Here is a 17,897-nt window from a genome sequence, read left to right as displayed (position 1 = left end):
TTGGAGTGCCGGATGGAAGTTGGTGGTGAAGTGGATGAAGTCAGTCAGTTGTGTGTGGGTGCAGGAGGTGGCACCAAAGCAGTCGTCAATGTAGCGGAGATAGAGGTCGGGGATGGGGCCCTGGTACGTCTCGAACAAGGATTGTTCAACGTACCCGACAAAGAGGCAGGCGTAGCTGGGGCCCATGCGTGTGCCCATAGCTACGCCTTGTGTTTGGAGGAAATGGGAGGAGTCAAATGTAAAGTTATTGAGGGTGAGGACCAACTCCGCTAAGCGGAGGAGAGTGTCAGTGGCTGGGTATAGGTTGCTCCTCTGGTCGAGGAAGAACCGGAGGGCTCTGAGGCCATCCTGGTGGGGGATGGAGGTGTAGAGTGACCGGACATCCATGGTGAAGATGAGGGGGTGAGGGCCCAGAGAGTGGAATGCGTGGAGGCGGCGGAGAGTGTCTGAGGTGTCTAGAACATAGGTGGGGAGGGATTTGACCAAGGGGGATAGGATGGAGTCAAGGTATGTGGAGATGAGTTCGGTGGGCCACGAACACGCAGAGACAATGGGTCTGCCGGGAGAGCCGGGTTTGTGGATTTTGGGGAGAAGGTAAAAACGGGCCGTGCGGGGCTGGGGAACGATGAGTTTGGAGGCTTGGTCAGGTAGGGCGTGGGAATTGATGAAGTCGGTGATGGTGCTAGAAATGGTGGCCTGGTGCTCGTCAGTGGGGTCATGGTCCAAGGGTAAGTAGGAGGAGGTGTCCGAGAGTTGGCGCGTGGCCTCAGCTTTGTAGAGATCGGCGCGCCAGACTACCATGGCACCTCCCTTGTCGGCTGGTTTGATGACCCAGTCTGGGTTTTTGCGGAGTGATTCGATGGCAGTGCGTTCAGAGGGGGAAAGATTGGAGTGAGACAGGGGAGTGGAGAAGTTGAGGCGGTTGACGTCGTGGCGGCAGTTCTGAATGAAGAGTTCCAGAGCCGGGACTTTATGAGGGGGGTTCCACGAGGAGGGGGTGCGTTGGAGACGGGAAAAGGGGTCATCATTAGGGGGCGAGGACTCCTTCCCATGGAAGTGCGCTGTGAGGCGGAGACGACGGTAGAAGCGCTCCAAGTCATGGTCATGTAAGGTCCTTGCGTCCTTATGGCATTAACATTGAATTCTCCCAATTTGGCTAGCCCGTGCTGTCTCCTCCCCTTCCTTAACCCTCTAGCTGTCTCCTCCCACCCTCCCATCCGCCCGCCCTCGGGCTCCTCCTCCTCCCTTTTTCCTTCTTTCTTTCCCCACCCCCCATCAGTCTGAAGAAGGGTTTCGGCCCGAAACGTCGCCTATTTCCTTCGCTCCATAGATGCTGCTGCACCCGCTGAGTTTCCCCAGCAATTTTGTGTACCTGTTTGACTTCACTGCCAGCTGCAGATTCCTCCCTCATCGCACAAACTCTGACTCTCATTGCAGGGAGAATGATTTATTGCAAAGTGGACAAAGGATGAAAGGGGTATTGGTATTGGTTTAGTATTGAGATACAATTGGTATTGTGGGAAATACAGTGAAAATCATTGCTTTGCATGCTATTCAGGTAAATTGTATCATACAAGAGTACATCAGGTAGTGCAAAAGGTAAAATAAACAATAGTGCAGAATATAGTGCTGAATAGAGAAAGTGCAGGCTAAATAAAACTGCAAGGGCCACAACAAGGTGGATTGGGAATTCATCCCTAGCATACAAGAGGTCTGCTCAAGAGTCTGATAACAGCGATGAAGAAGCTGTTCTTGAATCTAGTCCCCATCCTTTCAAGCCTTTGTATCTTCTGCCTGATGGCGGGGGGGGGGGGGGGGGATAGGCGATGGTAAACTCCAGACTATACTTCCATGTGCACAGAACGCCAACACACACGTACAGCAGATAAAACGCTTACACAATGCCATCCCTTCTTTGTTGCTGCATCTAAATCCTGGAACTCCCAGCCCAACAGCGCCATGGGTGCCCCCACTCCCCCCCTCACACCCCACAGGACAGAAGGACCTCCCTCTCCTGCTCAACTATGTCAATGGAGCTTCCTCCCCTTCACCAGAAGGGCAAATGCAGTTCAAGACCATGGCTCCCCAAGAGGTTGGCTCTCTTGGGCAATAAACAATGAATAAAATACACGAGCTGCATCCACATCCAGAAATTTGAATGGAAGTTTTTAAACACTATTTTTTTGCTCCATGGTGTACATCAGAACATGAAGTCCACGCTCTGTGTTACATTTCACACCACACGCTGTTGAATGACCAGTTGTGAAGTAGAAGACACCACACACAAACATCTGCTAAATAGATTTATTCAATGAAAGGTGTAAAATACAATACTGATAAAAAGTGTTTCTATGTATAGACACATACAAACCATGCCCAGTAACAAAATGTAGCCCCTTCCCATCAAGCTGGTGCCGTCAGCAATGCACACAGTCAGAGACTGGGGACGGCTCTGCTGAATATACTTTAGGTTCTGGTTGCACATTGTCCATCCTGTGTAGATCAGCATGGAGAGGGGAACAGGAGGCAGCTTAATGATAGATGTAGACATCAGTTCCAGTGTGCACAGCAGACAAAATTCCAACTTGAATTGGGAAGGGCATACTGGGCTTTAAGGCAGGGTGTCCAGAAGCCTTTAAAAATGTAAACTGATCATCTTTCCCCCCCCCCCCCACCTTCCGTTTCCCCTTCCCCACCTCCCCCCAAAATTCAAATTTTCAGCTTAATCACGCTTTGGGCTCAGCATAGGCAATAGCACTGACACCCGGCCTATTGAGTAGGAGTCCAAGGGGCACACCACTAAAAGGCTACTTTCACGACATTTCATCCAGGCTCAGTACAAAGTCTGAGGTGGTTAAGTGACAATATTGGTGCAGTCTCTATAGCGGGAGTCCCAGGAAGAAGGTGGGAGAACTTAAGACCGCTGCCACTCTCACAGAAAGTAAAAGGGGTTGAATATTAAGCAGCGCCAAAGATCCCACATTTCACGCAATAAGGACATTTTAAAACTTATTCAGCTGCAACAAACTTTAGATTACAGCCTATATCACAACTAGGTATGCACCCCACAATCTGTAGCAGAACAGTGGAAACAGCCAGGAAAGCAACTTGCAGGCTCCCTGGTGCTGCTCGGCCCACTCACACGTCAGAGATGGGAGCGGGGAGCAGCAGAGGGCAAGGCAAGAGTGTGGCTGTCAAATTGGATTACTCATTTAACACGTACCTCCTAGATTATCAAAGATAATCTCCTCAACCATCTGGGAGAATAATCCGAGTTGTTTCACAACTGTCACATTTGCAATGGATTCGGGATGGCCATGGTAATGGACAGAGATATTGCAATCTCACTCAATGAAGGAGAACAGAGGCCTGCTCTGATTTACTGGATATTCTTGGTGGAAGTGGGCAAGGGTAGAAAACAAGAGAGGAGTTACTGATGGTCATTTGGTATAGTAATTCAATGTTGAGACTCACCTTGCCCAGAATGATCAGCCCAGCAAGAGGAAGGGTACAGCTATTTAAACTGGACCATTTATTCTCAATCACTGCACCATGTTTGGACTTATGCAGGAGACTCACAGCCATCTTAATAATGCAGAAGCTTCAGTTGTTCCAGTGGTTACTGCTCCACATCCCTGTTACTCACACACAACAATATTCTTCAATTCTGGACGGCAATCATGTTTGTACTGGAGTAGGTGGGGGGGGGGGGGGGGGGGGGGTGGAAGAGGAGGTGGGAGGGGGAGAGGAGGACGGGATGTATGAGAGATTTAAGAGGGGGGTGAGGGGAGCTGTCATTTCCCTGTTTCCTGCCCCCTCATCTCCCCTGCATCCTCTTTTGTAAAGGGCTAAGATTCTCTTGTGCAAATGATAAGAGTCAACTATCTCCATTGGTGATCCACATTGAAGCTCTTCTGTAAACCTCTGCTTAGACGGACCAACACACAGCAAATAAGCAGTGTGCAAGATGATTAATTCATAAGGTCCAAATCATAGCCCCCACAGACCAAATGTGAAATGCAGTATACACTTTCCCCCACCTCACCACCCCCAACCCCCACTCAACAGGTCTGCAAAGTCCAAGTGACACATGTCCATTTTAGGCCTCTGCCATCTAGACCTTAGTCAGATTTGTCCTTCTTCTTGGCAGTGAAAGGTACTTTGCTGGCCACAGTGGAGCCCACTGTTGAGACGCCTCCAATCACAGCCGACACGCCGCCCTTCACCAATCCTACGCCAGCCGCCGGCACGGTGGTAACAACCGTCTTGGTGGCCGACAGCCCTTTGCTACCGAGCCACACCACACCGCCTACCGTGGCACCAACGGCTCCCTTGGTGATGTTGTAGAGCCCGCCTGTGACTTTCCAAATCATCCCGCTCTCTGTCTTGGGATGATCCTTCGAAGAGTCAGGAACTGGGAAGGAGAAAGAAAGGTCAGTGGTCACATCAAAGCCCAGCATCACTGGTGAAATCCCCTGAGCAAATATCTTGGGTTGTTGGATTTACCCTTTCTCTCATACCAGAGAGCACGGACACCAGCTGAAAGGTACAGTCTGGATTGATATACCTTTCGTGACTTCCAAAGCACTGTATAATCCTTCTATAATACAAGAATTGCAGCACACAAATGCCAATGTTCTCACAACCATTGAGACGCAAGCAGATATTCTATTTTCAGCAATTAGTGAAATAAATATATGGAATAGCTTTGAGATTTCCTTGCTCCTCTGAAAAAGAGAGCCATGAGATATTTTACATTTATCCAAGAAGGAAGGAAGCCCTTTCCCCAAGAGGAAGTTAGAACCTCTAACAATGCAGCCTGACTCAGTCAGTACTGGAGAGTCAGTTTACATCGAAGGGTCAATTCTCTGGAGCTAGACTTAGATTCACAGCAATTGGCAGGGTATGGTATTGCACCCGGGTAAATGCAAAACGTGGGTAGATGTCACTGAACACTGGCCTGGCTACCTTCAACTACATCAGGCTCCAAAGGGTGACTGAAGTTCCATCCTAGCTGGTGCAAGTCAGGAACATCAGACACCCCAGATAGAGCATTGTGCAAATATTCCCCTGTAATCTGAATTCTGACAATGCTAAGATTTCACAATAACCACTGGTCTTCTTTGGAGGACTCTACTCCCCTTATACTTATCAATAGTCTAATCTATCCACCAACATCTCTATTTGTGTGAAGTTTCTAGTTCCCAGCTACACCAAAAATCAGTTAAATTAGAATATAGATGACCAATGGTGCTCTAATCAAGATGATTAAAGGAATGAATAGATTGGTGACAAGGTAATATTTCCACTGGTTAAAAAAAAAACCCCAAAACTTCCAGCCATAGTTTTAAACTTGGAATCGGGCCATTCTGGGATGGCTTTGGGAAATATTTCTCCACTTTGAAAGGTGGAAATCTCCCCGAAAAACTGACAAGGCCTGGGTTCAATTAAAAACTTTCAGAAGGGAAATGGAAATGATTTTGTTATTTAATATTATTCTGAGATCTGTACAAAGGATAGTAGGTAGAGGTGAAATGGAAAGCAGGATCACAATCCAACTGAATTGTGTTCTTCCAGGAGGAGAAAGCCAAAAATCGAATTCCTTTGTTTAAAATACTTTTTTTTTTAAAAAAGATACAGCGTGACAACAAGCCCTTCGGCCTATCGAGTCTGCACCGACAGCGATCACCCCCTACTCGAGCAATATCCTACACACTATGGACAATTTACAATTTTTACCAAAGCCAAATTTTTAACCCACAAACCTGACGTCTTTGGGGTACGGGAGGAAACTGGAACCCAGAGAAAATCCACGTGTTCAGAGGGAGAACGTACAAACTCTAGACTACACCCGTAGTCAGGATCGAACCCGGGCCTCTGGCGCTGTGAGGCAACAACTCTGCCGTTGCGCCACTCTTGTTGTTGACGGAGGAATAAACATTTCCAAAGCAATAATTCAGTTTCAGCCAGCTCTGGAGGGCGACTCATGTGACAAGATTTATGCTCTACATGGGCAGGGAAAGGGGCATCACCCCAGCTACACCCATTGAGCTATGAGCATCCAATTTGGAGAATGGCTAAATTCTGAAACAACCTAAATTAGGAGATGCACTCGATTCAATTGTTACTAGCTTTCGGCCAGCGGATTTACTCCCTTACCTTCTGGTTCACCCTCCAGAACGTTTTCTTCCTTGCTGCTTTGGGATGGTGATCGGTTCATTTCTGCGCCGTTCGCAACCTGCAATGACAAGGGAGAGAGAAGGGTGAAATCTACATGCAGTACGCAACTTATCTAGCGATCACTCAAACACAAATTACAAACTGATGTGGGAACTCAGTGGGTCCTGGAGTTCCCACATCAGTAGAGGAATGGTTGACATTTCAGGTTGAGACATGATTCAGGACTAATTACTCCAGCACACTGAGTGAACCGCATCTAATCTTCATTTAATCGCATTCACCTCTACACCAACTTCTCAGCTATCTCGCACTATTTCTCCACACACTACTTGTGAAAATATTTGCTCTTTCTACATATTTGTCTTTTTTTCTCCTCCTCATGCTGCAGCCCTCTAAAAACACAGTTTAACCTTAATATTAGATCAGAGTAATCCATTTGTGCTCAATTTTTAAGCTTACATTGAACTAAATATGAGATTTTAGTTGCATTTTGCAGCATTTACATTCATTTCTACCCATCAGGAAACAGAACCAGGCTCTTCCCAGCCTGATTCTCCCCATGCAGATGCTCCACTTTGAGTGGATAATGACACCAATGTGCACAGTTATTATTACCGAGCAATAGAAATTTGATCAGAAATTTCTGATTTAGATATTTATACTATAACACAGACCAACATGGAGTACATCATGCTGAAAGCTGTGAAACCTGCCCAATTCGTAGTGTCACTTTGGTCAATTGCTTCTACGTGTTGAAAATACTTCCTGCTAATTATTGTTCCATGAAAATACCATTGTTGGCAAATGTCAGCATAGATCAGGCTTTCTGTGAATTGATACCTGCAGATATATGTAGGGCATTGATATCATTTCTGGGCTGGAAGAGAACTACTAACAGAATAGGCCAACCAGAGCAATAAAAGTGTTAACTGCAGCATAGAGGGCAGTCGTAAGATATTTAGGGGAGGGGATGAAAATAAATAAAGCAGTGTAAATGGATTGGAACAGAATGCAAGTTATACAAGAAATTAGGATTAAAATGGTGGAAAGAAGTTAAAGCAATGAGAAATACTCAAGCACTGACAGACTTCCTACACAGAAACATATGCGTGCTCCAAGCTCAGCATCCCGCAGCCATTGTGAAACATGTAGCCAAAGCTTTTTATAAAGGATACAGGTGCAAACCATGCTCGTGCCTAATTTAAAAAAAGTCAGTTTAATTAATTTAGACTTTTTTTTTTGCACTTCTCCCAGCTGAGCAGCAAGTGCTGAACACAGCTCTCATTTTTACCCACTTCTGGTGCACTGTATCTAATTTTACTTCGGAGTCACGTGAGTGACTACGTGAAGAACCCGCTCAGCGCGCAGGCGCGGCATTACACCAGCAGTGCAACAGCGGCAGCAGCGGGAGTTAGGCGCTCCCGCTACAGAATGAAACGGACCATCAGGTGAGTACCCTGAGGTCGGGTTTCTTTTACAGGGGAGCCTTATTTCTGCTTGTGTTTTACAGGCAGAGAAAAAGGCTCTGGAACAAAACTGTCCCCCGTTCGAAGAGGAACGTTTTCCGTCGGGGAGGGGGGCAGCAACAGGCGGTAGGAGCGTTTACCCGGTGTTCCGTAATTCCCCGACACCGTGCCGAGCCCAGCCCGCTAGCACCTGAGCAGCGGGCTGGATGCATAGCCACCCGAAGAGGCATCCGGCAGGTGTTCCCGATTTCGGACGGGACGTCTCTCCACCCGCACGGGGGGAGAGAGAGCCGCCTGAGCCGCTGGAGCGGCTCTCGGAGCAGGTGCCTGCGAGACGCGCTGCTTGAGGGGCGCTCTCGCTTCTACAAAGCACAAAAGCTCCAGAAGAAGGCGGTAGGAACAATTACCGGGCGCTCCGCTATCCCCATCACCGCGCCGAGCCCAGTCCCGCTAGTGCCTGAACTGCGGGCTGGATGTCTAGCTATTCGAACAGGCATCCGGCCGGTGGCGTCCGATTCGTCAGGCGGGGACATGTCTCCACCTAAATGGAGGAGAGACAGCCGCCTGAGCTGCATCCAACAGCTATTGGAGCAGCTCCAGCGAGATGCGCAGAAAGAGTGCTCTCGCGGAGGGAGGTCAGGCACCCCCTCCACAGTGTTCTGTACACTGCCCTCTGCTCCCTCATTACTGGAGGCTAGCATTGGTGACCAGGGCTGGGCTGGTCTGGAACAGGGGCAGGCGGACGAATTCGGGAGTATGCCAGGGGTGCAGGAACAGGAAGAGCTGTTGGGTGTGGTGGACCGCTTTGTAGCAACCCCACGGGCTGGAGCACCGCTGGAACCAAGAATGGCGGCCAGCATCAACCATCTATCCAATAAACCATTACTGGAAAAGGTGCTCGCTGAGGTGCTGAAACACACAGCACCAGAAAACTGTGAGGCCCTCAAAGTAAAAAGTGTCAACAGCCAAATCTGGGGGCATGTGGGATCACACATCCGGTCCCAAGGACTCAAGCTACAGCGGATCCTAAGGCTCCTGACGTCGGCCATCACAGCCTTTGCTCGTTCCGTGGAGACCACGGAGATGGATACCTGCCAGCAGGATGTGCTGGCATTAATGTGTACCACACAATTTGAGATCAACAATCTCCGGAGGGAAACATAAGACCTGCCCTCAATCCCAAATTTGCTGGCTTGTGTAAAGCCCCAGCTGCGGAGACGGACGCGCTGCTATTTGGGAAAGATCTCAATAAAAAACTGAAGGAGATGGAGGAAGCATCAAAAACCTTCGGCCTAATGAGGGCAGGCCCCGGGACGAGCAAACCAAGACCTCCGATACCCAAGCGGCAGCACCCCACGGCATCCACCAGTCGACGTCCGCAATATGGGACTGGTGAACGCTTGGGGTCCGCACATTATCCCCAAAGATCTTTTTTAGATCAGGGCCCGCAGCGGACCCCCTGGAAAATGCGCCTCCCCCCAACATCGCCAGCACGTCAGAACAGAACCTTCAGGAAAATGAAGAAACAGAATCGCCAATAACCATGGAGGTAGGTGGGTCTGGTTCCTACCAGCATATAGAGAATAAGGGTGCTTTATTAACAGGGGGGAGATTACACTTGTTTAAAGAAGCATGGGGTATGGTCACGAGTGACAAGTATATACTCAACAGCATTAGTGGATATAAAATACAATTCATGGCAGAAAAAACGCCGCCAGTTCAACATTGGCCCCAAAGGGTATTTCTCCCTCCGTCAAAGAGAAACGTGAGGGACAAGCTGAACTGGTGAGACTTATCACAAAGGGGGTCATCGAAAAGACCAAACATGAACCTTTGGAATTTGTATCGAATATATTCACTAAAACCAAAAAAGATGGTGGCTGTCGCATCATCATTGACTTAACATCACTAAACAAATTTGTTAAGTATATACATTTCAAAATGGAGAAATTTGTTACTGCCAAACAACTGAATTCCAAAGGACACTTCATGGCAAGCATTGATATACAAGGATCATCGCAGATACCTAAAATTTATCTGGATGGTACAAAGCATTGCCCTATGGGCTAACTTCAGCCCCAAGATTATTCACCAAAATATTGAACCCAGCCATGGCAACACTAAGAAAACAAAAACATATTGTCATGGCATATCTGGATGATATTCTGATAGTAGGGAAAACGATGGAATTGGCTGTGGCAGCAGTATCAGCTACAAAACAGCTCCTTGAAACTCTGGAGTTCGTCCTACATCCAGATAAATCTAAGTTGAAGCCATCCACTATCATGGACTACCTGGGCTTCACAATTAACTTAGTCCATATGACTGTTACCTTGCCAAAGGCAAAAATGGTTGAATTAGCACAATCATGCAACAATTTAAAGGTCAACGAGCGACCAACTATTCGACAAGTAGCAAGAGTAATTGGGGAAATGGTAGCAGCATTTCCGGCTACACAATTCGGACCTTTGCACTATCAAAAATTTACAGAGAGCAAAGGTACAGGCAATAAAACGACATACAGGTGACTATGATCGTGTCATGAAATTACCCACTGAAGCAATATCAGAGCTACAGTGGTGGGCAGAAAACGTTTGGCATAGTTTCAGCCCTATCTTTATCACTAACCCTACTTTAGTTATTCAAACAGATGCCAGTGCTCAAGGCTGGGGAGTGACTAACTCCATATCCAGCACAGGTGGTAGATGGACTAACCTAGAGTCATCATTACTACTTACACTGGGCATTAACTATCTAGAGATGTTGGGCGCCTTTTATGGTTTAAAAGCATATGTATCTAATATGCAGCACTTGCATGTTCGGTTACAAATTGATAAATACTACGGTGATGGCTTATATTAACCATATGGGTGGCATAAATTCATTATCATGCGACAAATTGGTCAACATGATTTGGCAATGGTGTGTTGAAAGACATATTTGGCTATCAGCTACTTACCTACCAGGTAAGCTAAACACCCATGCCATGAGAAAATTAAACGCCTGGGTTGCAAGTTTGAACAGACCTTACCTGGAACTGGGATTGTCCAAACAAACCATCACCACCATGTCGGCATCCCTTCGAACATCCACCAAGAGGCAGTACTTAACCAGCATCAAAAAAGGGAGAAGTACTGCCAGGAAACAGGGACAACATACGCAACAGCCACAGCCACCAACATACTGGAGTTTCCTGGCCTATCTACACCACGATGTAGGGATCAGCTACAGTGCCATCAACACAGCGCAGAGTGCTCTTTCTGCTTATCTCAAACCAGCGCCAGGACAACAGGCGATGGGATCCCATCCACTGGTGGTAAAACTGATGAAGGGCATTTACAATATCAAGCCCTAAGCCTAGGTATACCCATATTTGGGATATCAGTGTGGTCCTGACATATCTCAGGGAATGGCCACCAGCCAGATCCCTCGGTCTCGAGCAAGCTACACTAAAGACGCTCATGTTGATGGCACTTGTATCCGCTCAGCGGGTCCAGTCACTACACCTATTGCGACTGGACAACATGATCACAGCTCCAGACCAGATCTGTCGTTATCCAGCGACTGATTAAACAGAGCAGACCAGGAACACCTAATCCAGTCGTGGCTTACCCACCAGAACCACGGTTATGTGCCATGACCCACCTACTATCCTACATAGACACAACCAAAATATTCGAGGGAGATGAAAAGCCTTGTGGGTCAGTCACAAAAACCTTATGGTCGGGTGACGAGCCAAACCATTGCGAGATGGCTCAAGCAGGTGCTAGAAACTGCTGGGATAAACACTAACATGTACAAATTTTATTCCACCAGGGCAGCATCCATGTCGACGGCAAAAGAATGGACATGCCTACAGACCACATCCTGGCTACAGCAGGATGGTGGGGGGGGGGGGGGAAAGACCGTTCAGAAATTTTATAATAAGCCGTTGACAAAACCTGGTTTATTTGCAGGAACGATTTTACGAACTGCAAATATTTAATTTAAGCCCAGGGGAGCAATTTAATTCTTTGTTGTTATTGTTTAAAAAATACCATTGTGTTTTTCTACAAATAGACTCATTGGTTGATTACGATAACACTTCCTCCCTCAAGAACTTCGGCAGTGAGTGAAATGAAACTGTTACACGGTTTGAAATCACAGAGCTTTGAAATCTTCACGTATTCACTCACGTGACTCCGAAGTAAAATAGTAAGATTAAACGAGAACTTACCAGTTTGAAGTTTGATCTGTATTTTATGAGGAGTTATGATGAGGGATTACGTGCCCTCCGCTCCCACCCTCATTATATGGATCAAACTAATAAATTGATGTCTCCTTATCTTTACTATGTTTACTTCAAATAACTGTGTCTATCTGTGATTCCACACCGCTGCTTGGAAGTATGCCGCGCCTGCGCGCTGAGCGGGTTCTTCACGTAATCCCTCATCGTAACTCCTCATAAAATACAGATCAAACTTCAAACTGGTAAGTTCTCGTTTAATCTTACTATTATCAGGCACTTCGGAGGCAGAGTACAGTTCCCTCCGCACTGCCCCCCCACTTCAAACACTCCCAGAGCAGGGACTGTGTGGGTTACATACAAGATTACTTTACTAATTAGGAACAAGGTGCACAAAGTTCAAATGTGACCTTAGGTCTGCCTCGTTTATTTTTTGCAGGTGTAAACAACAGTTTATCACACGTTTGAGCCTTGGGCTCGGAACTTTCTGCTCTGCTCATTTAAAGCTATTTTAAAAATCAACAATTAAATCCACAAATTTGTTCACGGCTCTGAAAAAGGCACTTTATTGTTAAAGTTGGCTTAACACATGCTAGACCAATTCTGTGCATATTTCTGGGCCACTTACTGCCTTTCTGTTTAACAGTGTTTAATGTAATTTTCATTTCCCCTCACATGCAGACTCTGTGCTGGTGAACGGGCTGTGGGTTCACCTCACGTGCCCTCAAAAGCATTCTGCAGGGTTCCTATGTTGGCTGCGTAGGGGAGTCCGACACACAGAGGATGAGTGGTGGCCACCGGAGGCAAAGAGACGGCACATTGGCGGTTTGCAGTGTCCTTGGACTGGGCTGCTGGAGTCCCTGCAGCAGCCGGGGATCAAATGGATTGGGCCACGTTGGACACCCCACAGAGGCCTAGCTAGATCAGACACAGTCTGTAGCAGCATCGAGTGGCGGTGGAGTGCACTGATATAATCGCCTGGCCAGGCCAAACCTTGTACCACTGACCCAGTGCCAACGTCGGGCCGATGGGCCTTTAAGGCCAAGATAAGACTCTATACGTTTAAGAACTTGAAGAATACAAGGAGGCTCTGAGAGTGCGTTTGAGTAATGCTTCGGTGAAATCTACTATTCCCATACTAATTATTGCACTTTTGTACGTATTTTTGATTGTGCTTATACTGAATTTACTGAATTGTATGCAAACCAAAGAATTTCATTGTACCTTGGTCCATGTGACAATAAAGTACCATCGAGCCATTTAAACTATTTTTGCAGTGAGAACTTCCCACAGAAGTGACTTCCTTGCGCCCTGTTGGCCTGTGAACCGCCAGTCTATGTTCTATCAAGACAACCAACATTTATTCATGTTGACTGCTTGTTATTTAAACACCTCAGCAGGCGGCCGATGTATTGCAGAGCCCTCTGCACGAGGATGGCCCTCTCTGTAACACTGCTGGAACTCAAAACCAAACTTGCCCTTCCTCGCTTCCTCTCTCCCCCCCCCCCCCTCCCCCCAGCGAGATTTTAAAATCCCATTGCAGATGAATCTTGTATGTTGCACATCTGACTCCAAGGAAAAGGGCTCAAGAGGATAAAGATAAATAAACTGAAAAATAAATTGAGATGAATATCCATACTTGAAAATGTGCACAAAATTGTTCCACTCTGGTTAACACCAGGTTTATTTATGGTGTTTTCTGAACAAATTTCTTATGCTTAATGTCAATATTATCTGAGCAAAGCCCTGAGCAATCCGAACGTCATTCCTCATTATCTATACAATTCTTTTATTTTTCACACTGAACACCTGCCGTAACAAAATTTAAAACCATCAGAGGGTGAAACATGATAAGCAGCCCTTCCCCTTTACACCTAATGCCAAGTACACTCAGGGATGTTTGAAATCAGTACAATAAATTTTCATTTGAGCAAAGAGTACACTCAGTATCCTAATGGTCTAATTTGAAAGCTGAACCTTTAATGCTGCCCACTTGGCATTTAAGCTATGCAAACTACAAACCTTAAGGGCCTGTCCCACTTTGCTGTCATTCACGCGCCATTTACGCTACCTGCTAGCGTGTGGGTAGCGTGTGGGTGGCGCATGGGTAGTGCGCATGGAGTGGTGTGGAGGAGTGTGGACTTAGTCCTGAACTAAATCTTTGCGCGCCACCGGCCTGTCGCGTAACTGACGACCAAAGTGGGACAGGCCCAAGACCCTGGCGCAGCGCAACGTCTCATCTCCAACAGCAGCAAATGCAGGCAAGCAATCGCCACACTCTGCCTGGGGCTCACGGCCGTTGCGGATCCGGATCCGCCCCCACTTCTACTCCCAGAGCGGGGCCAAGACGATTGGAGATAGACACAAAATGCAGGTGTAACTCAGCGGGACCGGCAGCATCTCTGGAGAGAAGCAATGGGTGACGTTTCGGGTCGAGACCCTTCTTCAGATTGAAGAGTCTCGATCCGAAACATCATCCATTCCTTCTCTCCAGAGATGCTGCCGGTCCCGTTGAGTTACTCCTGCATTTTGTGTCCATCTTCAAATGACGCCACGCGCTCCAGACGGCTGTGTGGACGCATGATGACGCACGCGACCGTCGCGCGTCAGTCACTACCGGCCTGTCGTGTAATTGACGGCCCAAGTGGGACAGGCCCTTAAAATCACACATTGACGCTATCCTACTGCTTACCAAAGTCTCTGTGAAAGAAACCACAACACTTGAGCAGCAAAACAATGTGCTTCAAGTCCTTCAATAATGCAGTTCCTGACAATGACATCAGAATGAGACGCTCCTTGGGAAGCAGGAATAGCTCATTGATGATTGACCTCTTGCAGTCAACACATTTTCAAAGGCATCTTCATGCAGATTTGCAATACTAAATACTGATGAGAATTGTTTGCATTAGTCTTCCATTACTTAAGGCATCATAACGGAGAGCAACAATATCTGCTGGCCACATTGATTGCACTCCGATTCCAGACTCCATGAGGTAACTCATCATGGCCCGAGTTATTTTCATACAGCTCACGAGGCTTCCTCCTATAGGCTCACTGTTCTCTCCCTCGAATGGTTCTAAGGAATGGACAAGGATCACACAGGGATGGGTGTTTATACAGCAAATGATGATGTATATGAAAATTCATGAGCGTTCACATTGTGCATTGCAACGACAGCTGCACAGCATTTCAGTTCAGCTGCCTGGATCACCTTGTGGGTCAACTGAGGAAGAAATGTCTTCCCACTTGGTACCTAGGTACAGAACAGGAAATTACATGAAGTGGAGTGAGGCTCCCCCCACCCCCCTCTCTGCATCAACTCCCGAGAAAAGGGGGAAACTGACTGCTCAGCACCCCATACACATCACTGGCAACACTGGCTTTTGTTGTCCCTTTTCTTCCAAGTTGCTCCAAACGGAGGAAACAGTTAGGAATCAACTAACTAGTCCAGCAGGGTTATACAGCATACAAAAAGGCCCTTTTATTCTCCGCACATTTCTATCAATTGGCCCCAGATTTTACGACTCACTTCGGGCAATCTACAGTGGTCAATTAACCTACCATTTGCATGTTTTTTGGTCTGTGGGAAGAAACAAATGCATTCACAGGGAGAATATGGAAACTCCATGCAGATTGCACCCAAGGTTAGGATTGAAGCTGGGTCAGTGGTAAGGCAGAGACTCTACCAGCTGCACCACTGTCACCCAGAGCAGAGGCATACAGATAAATGAAAATAATTTGATTGTGGTATTGGAATAAAAAAAAAGGTATTAAGCTCTCTCAACATCAGCAAGTTGGTACACAGCTTCCTCTGAAATGATGGACCAGAACAATATATGAACTAGACAAAAGTTCCATTACTCTTTAGTTTACACAGGTGGCTGTCAACCACTTGACTGAAAAACCACAGTAAATTTTCTAGAAGCAATGTTAAATATTTGCAATGAACAACCAGTCAAGCTATCTGTTTTATACTTGCAGCTAAGACACAGGCCAAGCCTGCGCTGGGATAAGCAGATTTCAGTAAAAGCTTGAACTGCAGCAGGAGTCAATTGGTGCTACACTGACATAGGGCAGTCCCTATGGAAAATATAACCTGCTATGTTTTGGTCTAGATAGCTGCCCCTGATGGAGACCTGCCTGGCAGCAATTAGAAAGAAGACACAAGGTGCTGGAGTAACTCAGCGGGTCAGGCAGCATCTCTGGCGAACACAGACAGATGACTTTCCAGTTGGGACCTTCCTTCAGAAGTCTAAAGAAGAGTCTCAACTGAAATGTCACCTATCCATGTTAGCCAGAGATACTGCCTGATCGCTGAGTTACTCTAGCACTTTGTCTTTTTTTGTAAACCAGCATCTCCAGTTTTTCATGTCTCCACCAATCTGAAAGCATTGCTTATAGAGAATGTGGACAATCTTTGTGATTGCCTTGTACACAATACTTCCCTCCAGCAAATAATATTATCTGAAAACACAATAGACTGCAGATGCTGGAGACTTGAGCAAAAACTAAAGCGCTAGAGAAACTCAGCAGGTCAGGCAGCATCAGTGGATAGGGGACATGGTCTGAGGACGAGTCACGACCCAAAACAGCGTCTGTCCATTTCCTTCCACCGATGTTACCTGACAGTTACCCGAGTTCCTCCAGAACTTTGTTTTTGCACCAGTTATGTTATCTACCAACTTCAGAATCTGGGACTGGAACGAGGAAGTACAAATCAGCAGATGCAAGAGTGCTAATGGTGTGGGTGTGCTCCACTCAGGCTTGGCTGATAGAATCTCAGTTATCTGGCTCTGCACAGGCATTTGCAAGAATTCCAATACAGCTTCTCAGTAATGCTCCCAAAATCTCAACAACGTTGTTTCTGGATATGGGAGCCAACAAGGGTGATTATAGTCTGCTTAGTGATGATCCCACATTTTTTTGGGAGATTTCTGAAAGCAGAATTAGAGCCATGCAGAAGAGTCTCTAATTATTGCGACTACTAACTGGGCGGCACGGTGCAGCACCATAGACAGGGTTTGATCCTGATGACAGGTGCTGTTTATACGGAGTTTGCATGTTCTCCCTGTGAGTGCATCGGTTCTCTCCGGGTGCTCCGGTTTCCTCCCACACACCGAAGACATACAGGTTTGTAGGTTAATTGGTTTTGGGAAAATCGTAAATCATCCCCTGTGTATAGGATAGTATTAGAGTACAGGGTGATCGCTGGTTGGCATGGAATCATTGGGCCAAAACGCTTGTTTCTGCACTGCATCTCTAGTTTACCTCTAACCCAAGATGTTTCACATGCAATTTCAAACAATATTTTACACAGTCTTAACCAGCTATTAAAGAAGGTTTCAAAAAACATAGCTTTTCAAACCAAACCACAGTAAAGTTTAGTAAAGTAGAAGCAGCTACAAACATTTAACTAGTCAAGCCGTCTGATATACATGTAGAAACAAGGAACTGTAGATGCTGGTTAATACCAAAAAACACAAGTGCTGGTGTAACTCAGCAGGTTAGGCAGCATCTCTGGAGAACACGGCTAGGTGACATTTGAGGTCTGAAGAAGGGTCTCCAGCACTTTGTTCCCATCTGGTTTTTGATGCAGCTCGGGCAGAGACCGGGCACATGCTGGGGAAGCAGAGATTGAGCTGTAGCAGAAATGAACGGAAGAACGACAGAGGAACAGCACCTTGATAGCTGAAGGTACAACCATAAATGGTTGAACAGTTAAACATGAAAATGATCAGAACTGGAGGAGTACAAGCATCAGAATGCTGTAGGGTTGGTGGAGATTATGAAGGATGAGATCACGGTACAGAGTAATTTTGAAAAAAGGGTAAAAAGACTGGGACCCCCACTGTAGATTAACAAGCTTGACGAAAGGAAAATATGTGCAGAATTATGGATCTCAGGCTTATAAAATTTGACCCCAGCCATAGGATCCAACCATAAGCCCAAGTGCTGCTCCCACTCATAAGCCTCACTGCAGCACTGCCCACAATCGGTCTTCCTTCCTTGCACCACAGCACTGACCA

General features: G+C 46.7%; 1 protein-coding gene across 2 annotated transcripts in view; it reads right to left on the bottom strand.

Moving 5' to 3' along the window:
- Positions 1–3,517: 3,517 nt before the first annotated feature.
- Positions 3,518–17,897, bottom strand: part of LOC116986907 (transmembrane protein 263-like) — a 29,215-nt gene continuing 14,835 nt past the window's right edge. For both annotated transcript variants that reach the window (XM_033042691.1, XM_033042692.1), the window contains 2 exons: positions 6,160–6,238; positions 3,518–4,414 (listed from right to left, as the gene is read on the bottom strand). In XM_033042691.1, coding sequence (XP_032898582.1) covers positions 4,122–4,414; positions 6,160–6,238 — 372 coding nt within the window. In that variant the 3' untranslated portion in view covers positions 3,518–4,121. The remainder of the gene's footprint in view (positions 4,415–6,159; positions 6,239–17,897) is intronic.

Source organism: Amblyraja radiata, chromosome 24 (assembly GCF_010909765.2).
Source record: "Amblyraja radiata isolate CabotCenter1 chromosome 24, sAmbRad1.1.pri, whole genome shotgun sequence".
NCBI classification, from domain to species: domain Eukaryota; kingdom Metazoa; phylum Chordata; class Chondrichthyes; order Rajiformes; family Rajidae; genus Amblyraja; species Amblyraja radiata.
Note: the sequence above shows the minus strand (reverse complement) of the source record. Positions and strands in the feature narration are given on the sequence as shown.